Genomic DNA, 18,389 nt, shown 5'->3' with positions numbered 1-18,389 from the left:
GCGAATTAATATAAGGTGGTGTTACTAGCTCAGCTGATTTTGTGTATGTGTTTCGCCGCATGGCTTCTGATATCAAATTGAAAAATTTTTTTTTTGAATTTCTACACACACTCTTACAGATTTTGACAGTTTATGCCGCCAAAGCAAAAACAAAATACATGTAAATTTTTGTTTTTGTACTCCTGCTATCACCTTTTATTAATTCGCCTTGGCAGGGAACTTACGTGCCTTGTGATTTCTAAGCTTTGAACTGTCAAATGAGTATAAAATTCGACGCCTTAAGCCACTTCCTGTCATCGCGGAAATTGCATTTGTTTTATTTATTTGAATTTCCTTATTCGCCGGGAGCATCCATGCTACTGTCACACCACCAGCTGTCTTTGTGTATGTATCAATTTGCCGCTAATGCGCGCAGAATGTCGCGCGAAAGACACCAAATTTGCTGCCAAAAAATATTACCCACCGCAGCGCACCCGCCACCCCGATGGATGTGGATGTCTGCCGAAAAGAGCAAGTTCTATACATTGTTGTTGTTTTTGTTTGCCACAGGGCATATCATAACATTTTCATTTAGGCACGCTTCACGTCATTTACATCGATGCGCGTATGTACGTATGTACATATGTATATATGTAGGTATGTGTGTAGATGTACTTATTTGGGAGGATGTGCGTGCATTCAGCAGCTTCGTTGATCTTCTTCCAGCAGCGCTACTTCATTGCCTTGTCTGTCGCCACTTTGCGTTCGCATTTTTGTTTGCCATTTATCTTCCAGTCGACTGACTCGTCTAATCCCGCCATGCTTGGCAGAATTTTCCTTTCCTGCTGTGGATTTTACTTTACAACCGGAGCTTCCGTTACTGTCGCCTTTAGCCTTCGAGCCAACATGGGACAGTTATACTCTACACATAGAAGCGAGAAATTGTCTTTTCTTTGGGGAAAAATGACGCACGTAATAATTTGTTTATTCCTTTCATTACGCGAGTTATGAATATCTTAAAAGAATGAAGAAATAAAATGAAATTTTCAACACGCAAAGCCAGTCTGAAAAATTAGTATGGAATATATGTACATACATACATTGGTAGTTACATACTTCAACTTCGCATATGGCACTAAGAACTCATAGCCTTCATGAGAAATCAATTAATTATTAACGCGAAAATCGCACTCAAAATCGCACATTTATGTACTTGTGCTCAATTACCTGCCATCATCTCGCAGCATCGTTCCGGCGCCGTCCACCGCTTTCCACTGCCAAACTGAGTTCCTATGCGTAATTCGCATTTGAATTAAATTATCGCACAATGCGTGCAAGCAAAGCAATTCCACAATCCGGAACTATTTACGTGTAAATGTGCGTAACACAGATGTACATATGTATGTATGTATGTATGTATGTATGTAAATATTAGGAGCAGCCAAATCGCGTTGCGTATACGCTCCGCTTGCCATTTTACTGCCAATTATTTATTCACACACAGCAGGTAATTATGTAATTGATAATAGCAAATATTTATTCCCGTAAGCAGGAGATAATAACAACAACAATACGCATGTCTTCAACTGCATATACATATTTGTGTATGTTTCTAGTATATTCATATGGGTATACGCAAATTAATACATATGTACATTAGACTGCATCACTCCCCATACAAAAAAAAAATGGTACGGTTTTTCCATTGGAATTATAAAATCAATTATATTTTAAGACGTCCACCAAAATATTTCGAAAAAATATTAAGATTAAAGTGAGCTGGACCGATTTGAAAATACCTCCAAAAATTTAGTTTTTTTGAATAAAAATAGTTTCTTAAAGATTTTTTTCTTAAAAATCCCCTCAAATGACAAAACGGTTTAAGCTTAAAAAATTTGCGTAAAAATATTACCTTTCTACCGAGATCCCATAAGTGTAAATCAGAATAGTTTTGGCCCAGTTATTTAAGTTTTTCGTAAATCAATCTTTTGAAAAAAGTAAAAAAACAGCATCAAAAATCTCATTATTACGACTCCGTTGACAAGATTTTTAAATATTTTTAAGCAGAATTTTTAAGCCTAATTTGGTATGTCATCTGAGGGGACTTTTTTCAAAAAGTTCTTTAAGAAGCTATTTTTATTCATAAAAAGCTCCATTTTTGGAGGTATTTTCAAATCGGTCCAGCTCGCTTAAATCTTAATATTTTTCCGAAATTTTTTTCGGTGGACGTCTTAAAATATAATAAATTTTGTAATCCCGGCGGAAAAACTGCAACTTTTTTTGGTGATGCAGTCTAATGTACATACATATATGAATGGTAGGAGGTTCAGTTTGGGTTAAAGTTTCACACTGACTGCTAGGCGTTAGGCTTTAGATTAGAGGAGGGCAGGGGCCGGGATTTTGCAGGGATCCGGTATAAAGCGCAGTTACCCACGGACGTAAAAACGGAGAACGTGTCAGCTGACAAGAGCTGTCTTATGGGATCTGCGTGTTAACAAAAACTCACCACCGCAGGACCGTGACGTACACGTTGCTTCTCTCTCTTTCTATCAACAGCACACTTGATATCTTTCTACGTACTTCTACGCTACGCTACGTACACGTTCGTGGGTAACCGCGCTCATAGGTGCGGGCCGGAAAGTTTGATTTCGGCACTAGCTCGCACGTGCCTTGGCATACAGTGACATTCCAAAAAACACAAAAAGGCCTGATAAATTACATGGAGGAAAAAAGATTGGGTAAAAATGAAATGGACAGAGATTAGAATAATTATTTGCAAATACTTTGCATCCCGAATGGGCCAGTTTTAGAATTTTACCAAAAAGCAAATTACTTGAAATTTGTGCAACTTTTATGCAGCTAAGAATACTTAGATATTGTCGGCTGATTCGAAAATACCCTATCTCAAATATAAACTCAATATATCGGCAGCTGAGATAGGGCGTTCTTGAATCAAGTTCGGAATTAGGGCGTTCTTCAACCAATCAATCTTCTTCTTCAATCTTGAATAGGGCGTTTTCGAACCAGCAGGGCGGAAACAGGGCGATCTTCCCCTTAGACGTCGATATGTTGAACTTTGTTGTAACCAATAAAAATGTGGCAATAAAAATGACGTTAGAAATTAAATGCCCATTTCTTAGCTCTCGACTATCTCAAACAATTTTTGAACACGCAGTAAATGCAAAGGTTAAATCTTTAATTGCCCAAATCAGCATGGATTTGTCGCCAATAGATCTACAGTATCGAATCTATGTAGCTACTTTCAGTGAATACTCCATTGAGTCTTTCTCGGCTGATTTCAGGTCGACTGTGCTTACACCGACTTTTCGAAGGTTTTCGATAAAGTCTCCCACAGAGTCTTAATTAGAAAATTTGCTTGTCTTGGCTTTCACTCTGTTTTTCTGCAATGGATAAACTCTTACTTGTGCAATAGACGTTGTGTTGTTACATTTGATGGTATTTCATCTACCCACTGTTTGCCTCCTCAGGGACCACTCCAATTTTCACTATTTATTAATTATATCACAAGTTGATTTTCATATGCTAAATTTTTGCTTTATGCTGATGATTTAAAGATTTTCTCAGGTAATAAGTCCCCAAAAGATGCTATTAAGCTTCCAACTGATATATACAGGCTTTACTTGTGGTGCCAGAAATCACGTCTCTCACTGAACCTGTCTAAGTGCTTTCAAATGACTTACTCGAATATATCCAATATTATACCTGCTCAGTACAATATATCCACTTGTGCCCTTCATCATAAAATTCTCTTTTAATAACCACATACATTATATCAATTTTAAATCTTTCTCCATGCTAGGTTTCGTAAGACGGAAAGCCTCTAAATTCTCTGATCCCTATACCATCAAGTTGCTCTATCTATCATTTGTTAGGTCTCACTTAGAATTTATTTGGAGACCAAGTGGCCAGCAAGCTATCAATAGAATAGAATGTGTACAAAAAATGTTTCTTAACTTTGCACCTTGGTCTCTGATCTTTATGAATCCCATACCATCCTATTCTGCTCGTCTCATGCTTATAAGTCTCAAGTCTTTAGAAATTCATAGGTCCATACTGTGCCTGTCCTTTACTCATAATAAGATAACTGAAGTCATTGATTGACCTTACTTGCTGGAAAGGGTTCGATCTAATGCTTCCCAGCGATCTCTTCTGAACTTCTACCCTTTTTATGGGTACCCTTTTTATGACCCCAATACTCGCGCTTTACGTGAATTGAATTCCCTTAATAGTAATGAGGATCTTGATTTTTCACTTTCAAGGATTGCTTTTTTGAATCTTTTGAATTCTTTGTTATATTAATATTCTGTACCAAGTTACTTTTGTTCATAGTCTGTAAGAATTGAAATTCATAAACTTAAATAAATAAATAAATTAATAAAAAATCCTCCTATGCTATACGCCTATAGTCGAAAAAATCTCCCATATAAATTGACCCGCCCTAATGTACATACATATATCAGGAAAAAGTGGAATTTTTTGAGTGCTACGAAGGAATTGCCAAGCCGCAAAATTTATATGAGGAGCAATTTGAACGATATAATAAGCGAGTATTTGCAGAGCAAGTAAAAAATCTGCAAAACCGGGACTAAGACCCCCAATTTTACGTCAATATCATTTTTGATTCGGTCCATTGCACAGTGACGAGTGGAGTCAACGCCATAAAGCCCTGCACAGATTAGTTGTGAAATTGGTTGTTGTCGTCTAGCTCAACTGACGGTTGGCCCAGAAAACGGCTTTTTGATTCCATAGATCTATATGTTGAGCTCGTTTATCTTAGTGCCATAAAAATTTAAAATTGACTCGCGCGCTTATCAATATTTATAGCTAAAACCGTTATAAAACAGGAAGGGATTGCTGCTTCGTTTGAAGCTACAATCCAGTGCAGCTGTTGTACAGAAGAAGTCCCCAAGCTGCAAAAAAAAAACATACCAACATAAACGGGAGATCGCCTCGAATCTTACAACAAAGCGAAACTTCTGAGGCAACGGGAGTTGTTTTCATTTCTCTTGCCAAACAACTTACCAAGAAACTCTCAAACGAAACTTTGCAAATAAGGGCCAAGAAAACACTACAAACATTTGTTGGTGAGCATCTCAGCCATCCAGCAGTTGAAAGCTGTTGCATGCAGCAGTACAGTAATTTTAATTAAGAATTCCACAGATTCTTTGAATGCCAACTCACCAAAGGCAGCACAACAAAGTCAACTGTCAGCACTCGCACCATGGCCGGCTGTATAGACTTGCAACCACAGCCGGTATTGGCTAAACCCAACGTCAACTTTGCGCAAATTGACAAACAAAGCTAACGTCAACCCCTGTACTTCGCCCACCGCCCACCACAGACCAGTGATGGAAAAGTAGGCACAATAGTGCCACTTTTGGCACTTTCATTCGCAGAGGCACATTTAGCACAGTTCATCCTCTTTTGGCACAAGCATAAAATATAGAAATTTAGCATTAAATGCCAATATATAACAAAAAAAATCACATATCACATTATAGGTTAAAAAATTACAAAATGGAAAATTAAAAGCACTAAAAAATAAGGGCCTTGGGAAATATTTAGGAACCGCTGAATTCTATTGTGAATACGCAGTACGAAAAGTAAGTTTTTGCAACAAAAAGCTTTTAATTCAGAACTTTTAGAAAGATTCTAAGGTTGCAGTGTTATAGTCCACTAAACAAAATGCAAGTTTCTGCAATATCCCGATGATTTTTGATATTATTTTTCTGACGTTGTCGTATATTTTCATCCGTTTTCGAACACACTTTATATGGAAAAAAATCATAAAATCGAAAACTTGGAATCTCCCTAAAAATTTTGAATTCAAAATTTGTTATTGAGAAATCCTGCTGAATTTTTATAATTTTTTATAAAATTTTGTTCAAAGTTTGAAGTGCGGATTTGTGTATACATATATCGATATCTGAGTGGAAGATCGACCTATCTCGGCAGCCAGTTCAAAACGCCCTATCTCAAAAAACTTTTCAAGAACGCCCTATTTCAGAATTCGTTTCAAAAACGCCCTATCTCAGCTGCCGATTCAAAAACGCCCTATATCAGCATATTTTCAATACATTTTGAAGTGAGATAGGGTGTTTTTGAACCGAATTTAGAGATAGGGTATTTTTCAATTAAATTCTGAAATAGGGCGTCTTGAAAAGTTTTTTGAGATAAGGCGTTTTCGGACTGGCTGCCGAGATAGGTCGATCGATATATTGTGTTTATTAAATTATGAATCTTAAATTGATGAACTGCAATCAACGATGTTAGATGTTTTCTTAAAATATTAATTTCACTTCAATTTGTAATATTTTATTCTGCATAAGTTTTCGGTTATCAAAAATTTACTGCTGTGAAAAAATATTTCATTTCACACAGCAGATTGGCAACACTGTCTCACCGTACTAAAATAATTATTCAACAGCTGTACTGTAATAATTTAATTAATTAATAATTATTATAATAATTGTTCTTAAAACGTCTTCAAAGAAACTTAATTTCGTGGCACTTTCGTCCTCTTTTTGGCACTATTTTTGAGACCATTAGGCACATTTTGAAATTTTGAAATTCCATCCCTGTCGCAGACGGCAAGGTACCGACTTTAACGGTGGAACGGTTTGTTGGCGAGTTTGCACAGCCCAACGGCGCTATTTACGCGAGCTCTTTTGTCTTTCGGTAAAATATTTCAAAATGTATGTACGAGCATGCACAAGAGCATCTATTTAATGAATTTAAAATGGTTCACGTCCGCTTCACTTCCCTTGACCCACAGAGCGGCCGGTGCTACAAGCCACAAGTTAAAATAAGTATTTTTATTTCGAAATTCCATTGAGTGGTTGCCACACACGAGCTCACTCACACCCACTCACATACCACATATGTATGTATGTACGTAGATGACATGAATGCTGGTGAGCGCGTCATCGTTTTATTAACGCGAGATTAAACATATTTCCGGTGGGCAGTCGGAAGTGACGCTGCCAGTCGTTGTTCTTGTCGTTGACCAGCTCAAAAGAATGAAATGCAAATCTGTGGCCGGGGCATGCTGCCAAACACCAGAGTGGCAGCGAAAGCATTGGACCGTTTCGTATGTCGCCGGCGATGGTGAAAGGTACTGGCACGTTGCATTCAAATTGACCGGAATATTTATTAAATGTAATTCTTTGTTAATGCCCCTCCCCACGCCGCTTCGGCTGGCAGGCAGCTCGTCTGAGTCACTGAAGAGTGACATTGCAGTTTGCTTGCCACACCCACGAAAGTTTACACACCCGTCAGACTAACGAGGATTGCATGTAATTAAATTGTTGGCCCATTGTTGGTGTACCTATGTCCTTTGGGTTGAACAAGGCATGGTGGAATTGAGCCGCAAATTACAATTTTGCCTACTTTTGATTACTTAACTGTAAAGAATACGGACCGCAAGTCATTTTAATACGTTTGATGCTGCATTTGGATCACTAGGGTTCAATGCCGCTTCATCGGCAGCAGCTTTACAAACTTATTGATTGAGAAATCATAAACTGTGCAATATCACAAACATTCTTTCATTATGCTCAATTCTCTAAAGCATAAATTTTATTGAAACATTCACTTTAAATAGCGTAATGAATGCACTATACAAACATATTTAGGTACAGTATTATAAAAACGGGTAAATGCGTACATTTTTATGTAAAAAAAAAACGGAGTATAAGCTTAGATTTGTGTGTTGAAGTACATTTTATTTTCCACCGGAAAATTTTGGTTTTTGTGCCTTCTTTCTCTATGTTCCACACACACAGTTACTGTCTGCCACTGGCGCTGGGCTTGCTAGGTTTTGGCGTTGCGCGGTCCTTCTTATCGCGCTTCATGTAGTCGTACGAGTCGGTATTTGCGCCGGTGCCGCTGATGGAGCCTCCACTTCCCGAGCTGGGTTTGTCGTACTTGTACGCGCCGGAGATGGCTTTGTTCGCCTTCAAAATGTCATCGTAGTGGTCGTGTCGTGTGGCGTAGTCGTAGGGTGTGCGCACGATTTCCGGCAAATGCGCATAGTAAACTATGCGGCGTTGGTTTCTCGGGTATTCGGGATATTTTGCGGACGTGTAGCCATCAGTAGCAGGATATATTCCGGAGGGATAAGGCGTCTTGTCGTAGATTTCATTGTTGTAAAGTGGACCATAATCTCTGGGCTCTGGTATGTCGTAGCGTCGATCGGGATAATTGTAGTACATCTCGGGGTATTGAGGAATACGAGGGCTGTAACTGTCGTACGGATCGTAATGACGACGATATAAATAGTGGTCTTCATAGTTGTAAGGCTCGTAGCGCGAATACTGTTCGTCGAAGCTGAAGAATAAATAAAAGCGTAATAGATATATAACAGAATAGAAGCGATTGGTATTTTATGGAAGGATAAAAATTTACCGGTCGTAACGACGTAAGTATGGCGCATAAGAGCGTGAAGGATACATTTCGTAGTTGTATGCCGGTGCGATAGATGGATATTTTACATCATAATGAATTTTGGGATTTGGCGGTTTGGGTACTAGGGTATCTGTCAAGTCCTTAACCCCATCGTTAGAATCTTTTTTAGGCTGTGTTATAAAATTAACGCGCGCTTGTCGTCCACGGGATACGTAGCTGTTACTTGCATCGGCCATAACGTCCTCGGCCACGGCTGGTGGTCGTGATGCACTCCCATGCGCGGGCGATCCATAAGCATCATTCCAGGCGGATATATGCCGTTGCGAATAGTAGTCATAGTCGGGGTCCATAATCTGTTTTTCTGCGCGTGGCATTGTGGCCTCCATTTCATTCTTTTCCTCCTTATCGTTCACTTTTATGTGTTGGCTGCCAATATTTTGAGTAAATTCTTGAAGACTATTTGCCTGTGAGCCTCCTGGTAGTGTCAAGCCCTTGGCCTGGTCATATTCCAACGTCGAACGTTTGTTTCGAATCGCCTTTTTTAATCCTGAGAGCAGACTTCGCGCCTCATAATAATTTGAGTCTGTAGAGTAGTATTCTGGCGACTCGTCAAATTGGTATCCTTCAAGTATCTCGACATCCTGAGGTATTTGCATCGCACTCGCTTGCAAACCCAAGTTACTTACAAGCGCAAGGCAAACCAGCACCCATTGCTGTGGTCGGTGGGCATACATTTCCGGCTTGTCTCTGAAACTTTTCTAGATTTGAGCAGACGGAAAAAATGCGTGCGAATAAATTGGAATAAAATGCGGATTTACTAATTTACTTTATCACTATTATCCTTGGCTATTAAGTCACTTAAATTGTCCTTATTTAATTCTTAAAATTTGTTTACGTTGCATTCTTATTACTTTCGAGCAAAAGAAAATCCGACCGTCCGATCCAGGTTCTAAAACACAACTGTAGTGATCAGTGGAAAATTGCCCAATGGCATCCTAAAAATTATGTTCATACATATGTATGTGTGTGTATTTGTATGCTAGTTTTGAAATACAAATTGTCACAATTATCGTCTGACGATCAGCAAAAACTAAACCCCAACATCTAAACAAACAATAACATCGTTGCAAACATACTCACATGTGTGTGTAGGTACTACCAACAAAAGCAACAGTTAAAACATAAGTGTAGAAAAAAATTTAATGTTAAAAGCAGCAAACTAGCCCAGGCAACGAACCCGCCACCAACGCCGCAAAAGTGGGTTGCACTCCCGGAACAACAACAATACATATTTATAACAGTCATGCGGCATTTCAGCTAAACAGATCCGCTCTTTCTGTTCGAAATCACTCAAGCGCAAGATAAACTTTATATATGTATTCATTAACATATGTACATACATACATACTTAAGATTTACCCCGCAGTAGTAATATGGGGTCTAAAGAAATGATTCATTACCTAATGCACAATAGACATTTAAAACACAGTAAAAAAGCACTGAATGAAACTTGCAAAACTCAGATCAGACCGGAGTGACTCGGGTTTAAATCGACAAACCCTTCGAATGGTTGTCAGTTCTTGGAGTATCACTTTATTTCGCGCTGGCATTGAGTCCAACCGCTGACCAGAAACCTGCTTCGGTCCACTCAAACTCCAATTCGTTTTGCCGCAACTCTCGCAACGAATGGATACGCACAATCTGTTCGTAGCATTACATCATCATGACTGTTGTAAAGTTCATAGTACTACCTAGGTGCTTAAGACCATAGGCGCGTAGATTAAATGATATCCTTAACCAAAATCTCTGAAGAGATGATGATCTTAGTAATGATCGGCAGATCCCGAAAGCTAAAGTTATTCACACAGTGCGGCTTAAAGATAGAGAAAAGACATCTCAAACCCATAAATAATTAAAAAATGGTCCCGCGGGCGGCACCTCCTCTTTACTACTGTTTAACTTCTAATATAAATCACACCCTCCTCCTCCACCAGATGACATCGATTTGCAAAGATGACTTGTTTTTCAATGCTCCTTAACACCACCACCACTAAGAGATCAACGGCAACTCTTTTTACCACCTGAACCAAAGAGAAGAGCTTCAACTGCCGCCAGAGGTCGGCATAACTCAGACACAATTAGAGTCTGGATATTGCAACTGGTTAACCTTCTATTTATCCATACTCGGCGACTACAAACCCAACATTTTGTTCTCGTTGTTGTTGCTGTTGTAACATCATATGGAGTAACAGTCCTTGGCCAGATATGAATCAGGCCCACACAGCCGTCAATATTTGTTAGACTAGCTGATTTAGGGAGAGCTTAGTACACCAACAACAACAAACTCAAACAATTTTGCGGTACTCAAAGTAAAAAGGCTGAATCTGATTTACTGTAGGGGACACATATACATTTGTATGTACATAAGTGTGTACATATGTATGTCAATGAAAACATGGCTCGATGGCATCAAATTCTATATAGCTCACATAACGTTGACATCTGCATAACAAATGAAGATTCATGCGCAAATGCTTCGCGGTACATTGACGATGTTAGTTTTGAGCGCTTAAAAGCCGCCAGCATTGCAATACAAATGTTCTGCCCATATTTTGCACTGGCATGCGTGACATCGATTAAACGGTGGGAAATTTAAATATAGACGCTCCATGCCCGCACACTGCCGTTCCCACTTGAACTCGCACTAACCTTTTATTCGCTGGTAATAAGTTATGGCCAAGGGAAGCGCCTCTGTTAAAAAGTTAGTGATTTATGCATACCCACACCTGCATATAACTACATACATAAATCTCAATCCATATTAAGCAAATGCACGCTTTTACAAAATGAACAGTGAAAAGAGTATAACAAGTCCAAAATGGCCATGAATAACATCCGATTAGTTGCTATGGAATACTGGCAATAATAAATAGATGGGTGGTGATTATAGTCAATGTCTAACACACTTCAGACACCTTCGCATCTGGACTAATTACTATCAAGCTCTCTATATCAATTTTTTTTTTTATTCCAATTGATTTACATTTATAATTGGGTGTTTTATTTTTAATTGGCCATGGCTAGAACAGAATAGTTTCGTTTTTCGTGGAGAANATTTTTTTTTTTAATTGGCCATGGCTAGAACAGAATAGTTTCGTTTTTCGTGGAGAAAAATGCTGGAAGTCTGGTCAAACATAGATTTATTGTATTTATGAGTATAACAGAAGTCGTTCGGCTGTACACCGTTTTTATTGGAGTGCGGTCCCATCAAGCAGTGGCCAGTAATAGGTAGGTCCATTCAATAACTTTTCCAGTAAGTACTTGCAGCGGAAAGTAAAATAAGGAGTAAAATTTACAGGAAGAGAATATTATCAGGAAAAGTTATTGAACGCAAAACTTGCAACTAACGTAATTTTGACATTTTCCGGTGGTTAAGTGTTGCTGCGCAGTTCCCCTCTTGGTTTAGAGTATTTCCCATCGTCATATAAAGAAGAAATATATGTGCATACATATCCCTAAAAACAATTTTCTGAGTGCTCAGAATTTATGAGTCTAAAATGAGTCTTTCTGTCGTCATAAATATAATTCTGAAACAGTCAACAAGGCTGACTCATTTCGGACTCTTTTGGTGCCATAAATTTTGAGTTAAATTAAAGTAGCAAAGTTCAAGTAGAAGTAAAAGTTTCAGTATATATATTTTAGGGCGATTTTTTTCGATTTTTTGTTTTTTTTCACTCCTATCTCAAAATTTTGTGGAAAACACCTAAAAAAAATCTCCCTGAAAATTTGAACCCTTAATATTAACACTAAATGAAAAAATTGCATTCAGTGACCCGTACTACCACGCTGGTGGGAGTTGGGATTACACCGCAATGGACACTTTTGTAGAGCATTCAATTCTGAAGAAAACCCGTTATTGACCAGGATTATACCACAAAATTCCTCTGAGCTGTAGACATTTTAAGAAAAAAACTGAAAGTTTACGTGTATTTTTTATGGAAAAACATGGCCTTGGGCGAGTACCTAATGTTATTATTAAGGGTTCAAATTTTCAGTGAGCTTTTTTTAGGTCTTTTCCACAAAATTTCGAGATAGGAGTAAAAAAAAACAATAGTCGCAAAAAAAATCGCCCTAATATAAATATATATGATAATATAGAATATTCAGTATTATAAAGAATATGTATTTGTTTTTAAGACTCAGGAAGCTTCATATTTCAAACTAATATGGCTCCTACTTGGACACATAGGTAATAAACGGTATGTATCTTATAACTATAAGAGGAAGGTATTATTCGTTAAGTTCCGTAGGAGTGGGTAGAGGATACTGTGCGTTGGGTTGCCCCTTCAACCTGCCGACTGCAAAAAAAGGAGGAGGTTATGAATTCGTCGGAATATTTTTTTTTTTTATGTGTTTGGACCACGTTAACCGATTTCTATAATTCTTTTTTTTTAAGAAAAGGTGGTACCTCAGAGGTGGTCCCATATCAATTTGGTTTAGATCCGATTATTAACAGTACTCTTAAACTTGTTATATCAAAATTGAAGTGGGCTTTATTTTTTGCTTAAAAATTACTTGGTAGCAATCAAGATTATGCACAATTTTAATTAAATTGCAAACTGTTTATTAAGAATTTCTAGGAAAAGTTTTTAAGTTTAAACTAGATTTTTAGCAATTTTTCACGGATTTTCATACAAAGTACGTATGTTCGACAATTTTTTTCTATGGAAGAAAACAAAAAAAAATTATTTAAAATCAACAAAATGGTGAGTATACTCAGAATTTTGAATTGACCCTCAAAATTTTGGCTTAATGTTGAAAACCTCATTTTCGGTAGGCTGGAGCTTACACTTGGCCTTGACTTCGTATATGTGTATGTATGTACGTGGGCCGAAAATCCTCTTTTTTTAGAATTTCGATTGGTAATAAGGCCATTTCATTGTGACTAGTGGGACATTTTACTCCAGAATGTGATGAATTGTGAATTTTAACTATGTCGTCGGAACTTATACAACAGCGAAAGATATTTTTTAACATAGAATGATAACTAATGTATAAAACTGCTTTAACAAAAATACCAAACGATTTCTTAATTTTATTTAAAGCAAATTTTTTTTTTAGTTTCACTTTTATTTCAACATATTTTGATTAAAAGAAACATTCTCATAAAAATAAAATGTTTCATAAAAACAGGGTTGAAATCTTGAAATTCCTGCCCGTAGTTTGTTTGTAAGTCAAATATGAGTGGCATTGTGCCCGTAGTTTGTTTGTAAGTCAAATATGAGTGGCATTGTGCTACTATGATAGCACGGCCGAGTAATCATAGCCAACTTATGTACAGTAGTCGAAAAAATGATAGCCGCACCAAATTTTGACAAGTTTTAAAATATTATATTTGTTGTTATTTAATTTCGGTTAGTTTTTTATAGTTCGTTCTTTACCAACATCCGTATAAATACAAGTTTAAAGGCAGTGTCACACGATTGGGTATCAGTCAGAACTCACAAATTCCCTGCCCCCGCCCCCCCCCCCTTCCCCCCCCTAAATACGGCCTTGGTTACTACAAAAATAGAGATAATTAGGGCATATTTAAATTTATGCTCGTTTTCATCTTTCCAATGGAATGACCCAATAGCAAAAGTATGGTCCATTATGCTCTAAAAACCATCTGTGTGAAAGATGACAATTTTTGGTCGATATCTTAGGCTCGGCTAAGTCCATCAAAGTTCAAGTGCTAAAATATTTTCTTTCTTAGTTTATACTCGCGAAACTAGGCACCAAATATAGGAAAACTGCATTAAAATACTTTGCAGTTTCAAAGTTATGTTTGATTCAAAAGTTATTATAAAAAATAGTGCAATGTAGAATAACAATATGGGTAGATAGACAGATATGGTTATCAAATAAAAGAGAAAATCCTGTACAATTGAAAACGATTAATAAAATGAATAACTAATAAAAATGTAGTTATAAAATTGTATCCTTCAACATCCTTGAAAATGTGTAATATTTGGTTTTTTCAAATTTTCCAATACCTTCCCTTTCATTTCGTACCCATATTTTTTTCTACATTGCACTGAATTATTTTAATCTGGGAAATTTCAAAGTCGTTAAATAATCCTGACTTAAGAGTAAAACTTTTAAAACACAGTTTTGCTATATTTGGCCCCCAGTTCGTGAATATAAAAAAATTTAATTGTAATATCATAAAACGCAATCATTTATTGAAGGTTTTGAAGGAAGAACAATTGATTATACGGAATATTTCCCGATTTTTTTATATTTGTAGCAAAATAATATTCTCGTCGGCCAGCATTTCTAGACTTCCGGTTTCACATTTTCGGCGTTTCTCTTTATACTACAAAAAATACGTCTGGCTTCCTTCTTCAACTCTCTATAGCGAACCTACGTAGCTCGAGTTGCGTTGGAGGCGACATAATTTTTCTCTGCAGCTGTGCAACGTTCCTCATCGTATCAGTTGTTATTTCGGGCTGGCTTAAATCCGTGGGTTTCTTCGGCGGCAGTTCATACTGAGCGAGAATTGTGATTCTACTGATCGCATATGTCGGTCTGTTAACAAGTGCTCTCTAGGGCAGGTGTGAGAGTCAACATTGAGCTTACGTTACTGGACGCATATCTTTAGCTGCACTGAGGTGTGTTCGCATCTTGGCTGCAACAAGATGGTGGACCGAGTCAATGTTCGACCCTCGGAGCTTACGTACATCCAAAGCACTGTAGGCGTGCCTTCCGTCTATCAGATGAATATTCTTATGATGGAATGAGTGCTACAGACTACTATTTTTCTGGCTCCGGCAAAGTCGATCAGGCCCAGTCCTTTAGCGAAAATTTCCTCGTGGATGCGCTTGAAAGTGCTTGTAGTCTTTGGTCACCTAGTATTTCTCTTCCGACGGTGCGGTTGTACAAATAAACGAAGAAACCTACAATTAAACACATTTTGGAGGTAATGCTAAAATTTCATAATTGATGGATATGGAAAATTTAAAATACTTACGCCTTAAAAGAAGGTCCCGTCAAAAGTGTTGCTTTGGATAATATTCTTCTTTCATGTTACTAAACTGTTCACACAATTGAAGCGCCTTAATCCATTCGTTGCTGCTTTTGTCGGAATATTTAACGAAATTTTCATTCAACTTTAAAGAATGTTTTAAAAACCTATAAAGAAATCGTTATGGGTATTCACGTATGCCTGTTTATCGACATAGTGGATATGTGGTATATTTTTAGCTTCTGACAATAAAATACCCCCAAAAATAATATGGGGTTTTATATAACATGATACAATTTATATGGAATTTTTAGGTTTATGACGTTTATCTGCAGTTTATGACGTTATGTGAATACCCCTAATAATCTATAGCTAGATAACCTGATGATCAGTAAGGGGTGAGTTGTAAAATTTTAAATCATTAATATAAAATTACCGGATAATTTTCGAGATACATATCGAGGCCTAACCGCCAAAATAACGTAAGCGACATTATTTCAAAATTTTCTTTGTGATGCAGAAATGTATCTAGATGTTCTAGGAATATTTCCGCATCAAAAAAAAATTTTGAAAAAAATGTCGCTTATGTTATTTTGGCGGTTAGGTCTCGATATGTATATAATGGCCATATTGTCATAATTCTATAATTTAAACAAAATACACATTTTAGTTATTACAACATTTATATCATCATGGCGTATTACTCTCGGGTAAGCTCTAAGGTATGAAATCATAAAATAAATGTGTGCTTTACCTGAGCAACTTTTTTAAAGCGTCCACGCTATTAAAAATTTTATCGTCAGTTTGCAGTTGTGTGTATGCGCGTAAAAGGCAGTTTAAAATTTCGCATAAAACATTACAAATCATGGGCAGTGATGTTATCATTTGTTGCAAAGTGCGCCGCCTTTTTGAATGCAATTCTCGTTGTGCCAAAAGCTCTAATCTGATTTCAATAGAATGTTCGTAATTTATACAAGTGGTCTGAATTAATTTTGAATTTCTCAGCAACAGCAGCATGAATTCAGGTTCCTTTCTGGGTCGATTAAATATTTTGGCTCTAATGGGCGGATTTGATTCGCTTATGTCTTTCAAAATGTCTTCTCCCTTTCCTGCCAAATGTGTTTTTATCAGTTGCACCAGTTGGCCTAATGCATCACACAAAGCTTCCTTGGCTAAACTGTTTAGGTGGAATACACTTTCATATTTTTGAAACGGTGAGTTGAAATTTATTAGGCCCAGAGACATGTACAACAAAATGTCGCACAGTTCTCTATTATCTATAGCGGAAATATTAACTTCACCATGGCTGATTTTGTCGCGCAGACGTGGTCCATGTGGCGCAATAAACAAATCATAAATACAATTCAACAGTTCCTCACTTACTTCGCAACCATTTAGCAGATTATTTTTAATGCCCGTCTGTACGTTTGGTAAATCACATTCAAATATAGAATCCATTGTAATGTAGTATTCATTCAATTTGGCAGTGACATCAAAATCATTTACTTGTGCATATAGCAAGCGCAACAGCAATTCAATTTGTGGTGTAATCAATATAGCCAATTTCCAATACATTTTTGTGTTGTAATATTGTGACAGTCGATACCAAAACTTTTTGAAGCCCTTATTAAGCCATGCATGATTTTCTATTTGCTGAACGTAGGTAGATTCATCAAACCAGTTGATATACAATGGCAGCTGATTTGATACTTTTCTACACAACTTGCTGAATTCTACGACTTTTGGTCGTTCAGTTAAACATATTTTTTTCATTTTAAGCTCGTATCCCAAACTGTGTATCAAAAGTACCAGAATTGAGGTGTAATATTCCGGTATATCTTGAGGCCTTGGGAAACCATGCCATACAATGTTCCGTAAGTTTATGGAATCGGGAGTTCCCATTAGAACTTTTAAAAGGGAGATCTAAAATAAAATATGTAATTTTGTTAAAATTTATTAAATATGTACATATGTACATATCCCGGACATATGTAGTCCAACAAACTTACTACTTCTGTTCCGAATATATTCCGCAGTTCTTCGGTACTTAGCAAATCACGCAACAAATGCGGCGGTGGACATTTGTGATTATTAGTAACAAACAAATTTGCTAATGCATTTTCTAATAGTGAGGTCAAAAGCAGAATCCTTTCAACAGTCAACGTTTCAGCCACATCATCCGATTGCAGCAAATCCAGCAAAAATCTACAGTTGCTTCCAAGCCATTCCAATTGCAAATCATTTAAAATTAATTTTGCGCGGTCATAGCAATGGTGGATGCCCTCGAAAATGGGTAATAATTTATTAAAACAGCTTAGATAAGCTTCATAATTGCGCCCTAAATATATTTTGTAGTTGTAAATTTTTTTAGCATTTTGGTTTACATTTACAAATGTTATGTACCTGCACCACTATGCTCTAAATCGGCTCCGAAAAGTCCATACAGTTCTTTGAAATTCAAGCACCAATTGGAAAATAAATACTTCCGACTTTCTTCAATTGAATATTTGTTAAAATTCACAAAGAATTTAGAAATATGCTCACTTATCAAACTATTTCCGGTGTGCTGCTGCATTTCCACTGGTGAACTTCATTAACAGCTAGGGATGCAAACGATGCATCGATGTTTTTGAAACATCGATAATATCGGTTCAATTTTCGATGTTTGCTATCGATGTTTACAATTTAGTAACGATGGAAGTTTTACCGATGTTTTAAACATCGACTTTAAGGAGACTCTCCGACTTTCTTTCGGTATGTTTGATTGACCTGAAATTTATTATTCATTCAGAATTTTTTTGTTATTTATGGCCTTATAACAATTATATTCAACAATTTTATTGAGCTCGAGGCCGTTTCTTATTTAAAAATTGTTATTGAAAGTCAACAATAATTTACAAAAGGTAAAAGTTATAGCTGCTATTTCGGGGAAGAAGTCTGATTAGTAGATGTGGTGATATCCCAAATAGCAGCTATA

The 18,389-nt window shown here is 37.0% G+C and overlaps 1 protein-coding gene across 8 annotated transcripts; it reads right to left on the bottom strand.

Moving 5' to 3' along the window:
- Positions 1-853: 853 nt before the first annotated feature.
- Positions 854-18,037, bottom strand: LOC108372951 (endoplasmic reticulum membrane-associated RNA degradation protein). Of its 8 annotated transcripts, XR_001848909.1 has the most exons (7): positions 17,957-18,037; positions 17,816-17,905; positions 17,422-17,750; positions 16,167-17,335; positions 15,419-15,579; positions 15,067-15,344; positions 14,679-14,962 (listed from the first exon to the last, which is right to left on the bottom strand). XR_001848909.1 is itself a non-coding variant. In XM_017628778.1 (5 exons), exons 1-4 carry the CDS (start codon positions 17,985-17,987, stop codon positions 15,438-15,440), a joined length of 1,812 nt encoding a protein of 603 aa, XP_017484267.1. In that variant the 5' UTR covers positions 17,988-18,026; the 3' UTR covers positions 14,679-15,344; positions 15,419-15,437. The 8 variants fall into 8 exon arrangements, 5 of the variants coding, with proteins under 5 accessions (XP_017484269.1, XP_017484270.1, XP_017484271.1 ...); XR_001848908.1 differs by having other exon boundaries at positions 17,816-18,026; XR_001848910.1 differs by having other exon boundaries at positions 15,419-15,519; positions 17,816-18,026.
- Positions 18,038-18,389: the final 352 nt, after the last annotated feature.

The sequence above is a fragment of the Rhagoletis zephyria genome, unplaced genomic scaffold, assembly GCF_001687245.7.
Source record: "Rhagoletis zephyria isolate East Lansing unplaced genomic scaffold, Rhagoletis_zephyria_1.1 Rzeph_scaffold_06196, whole genome shotgun sequence".
Taxonomy (NCBI): domain Eukaryota; kingdom Metazoa; phylum Arthropoda; class Insecta; order Diptera; family Tephritidae; genus Rhagoletis; species Rhagoletis zephyria.
Note: the sequence above shows the minus strand (reverse complement) of the source record. Positions and strands in the feature narration are given on the sequence as shown.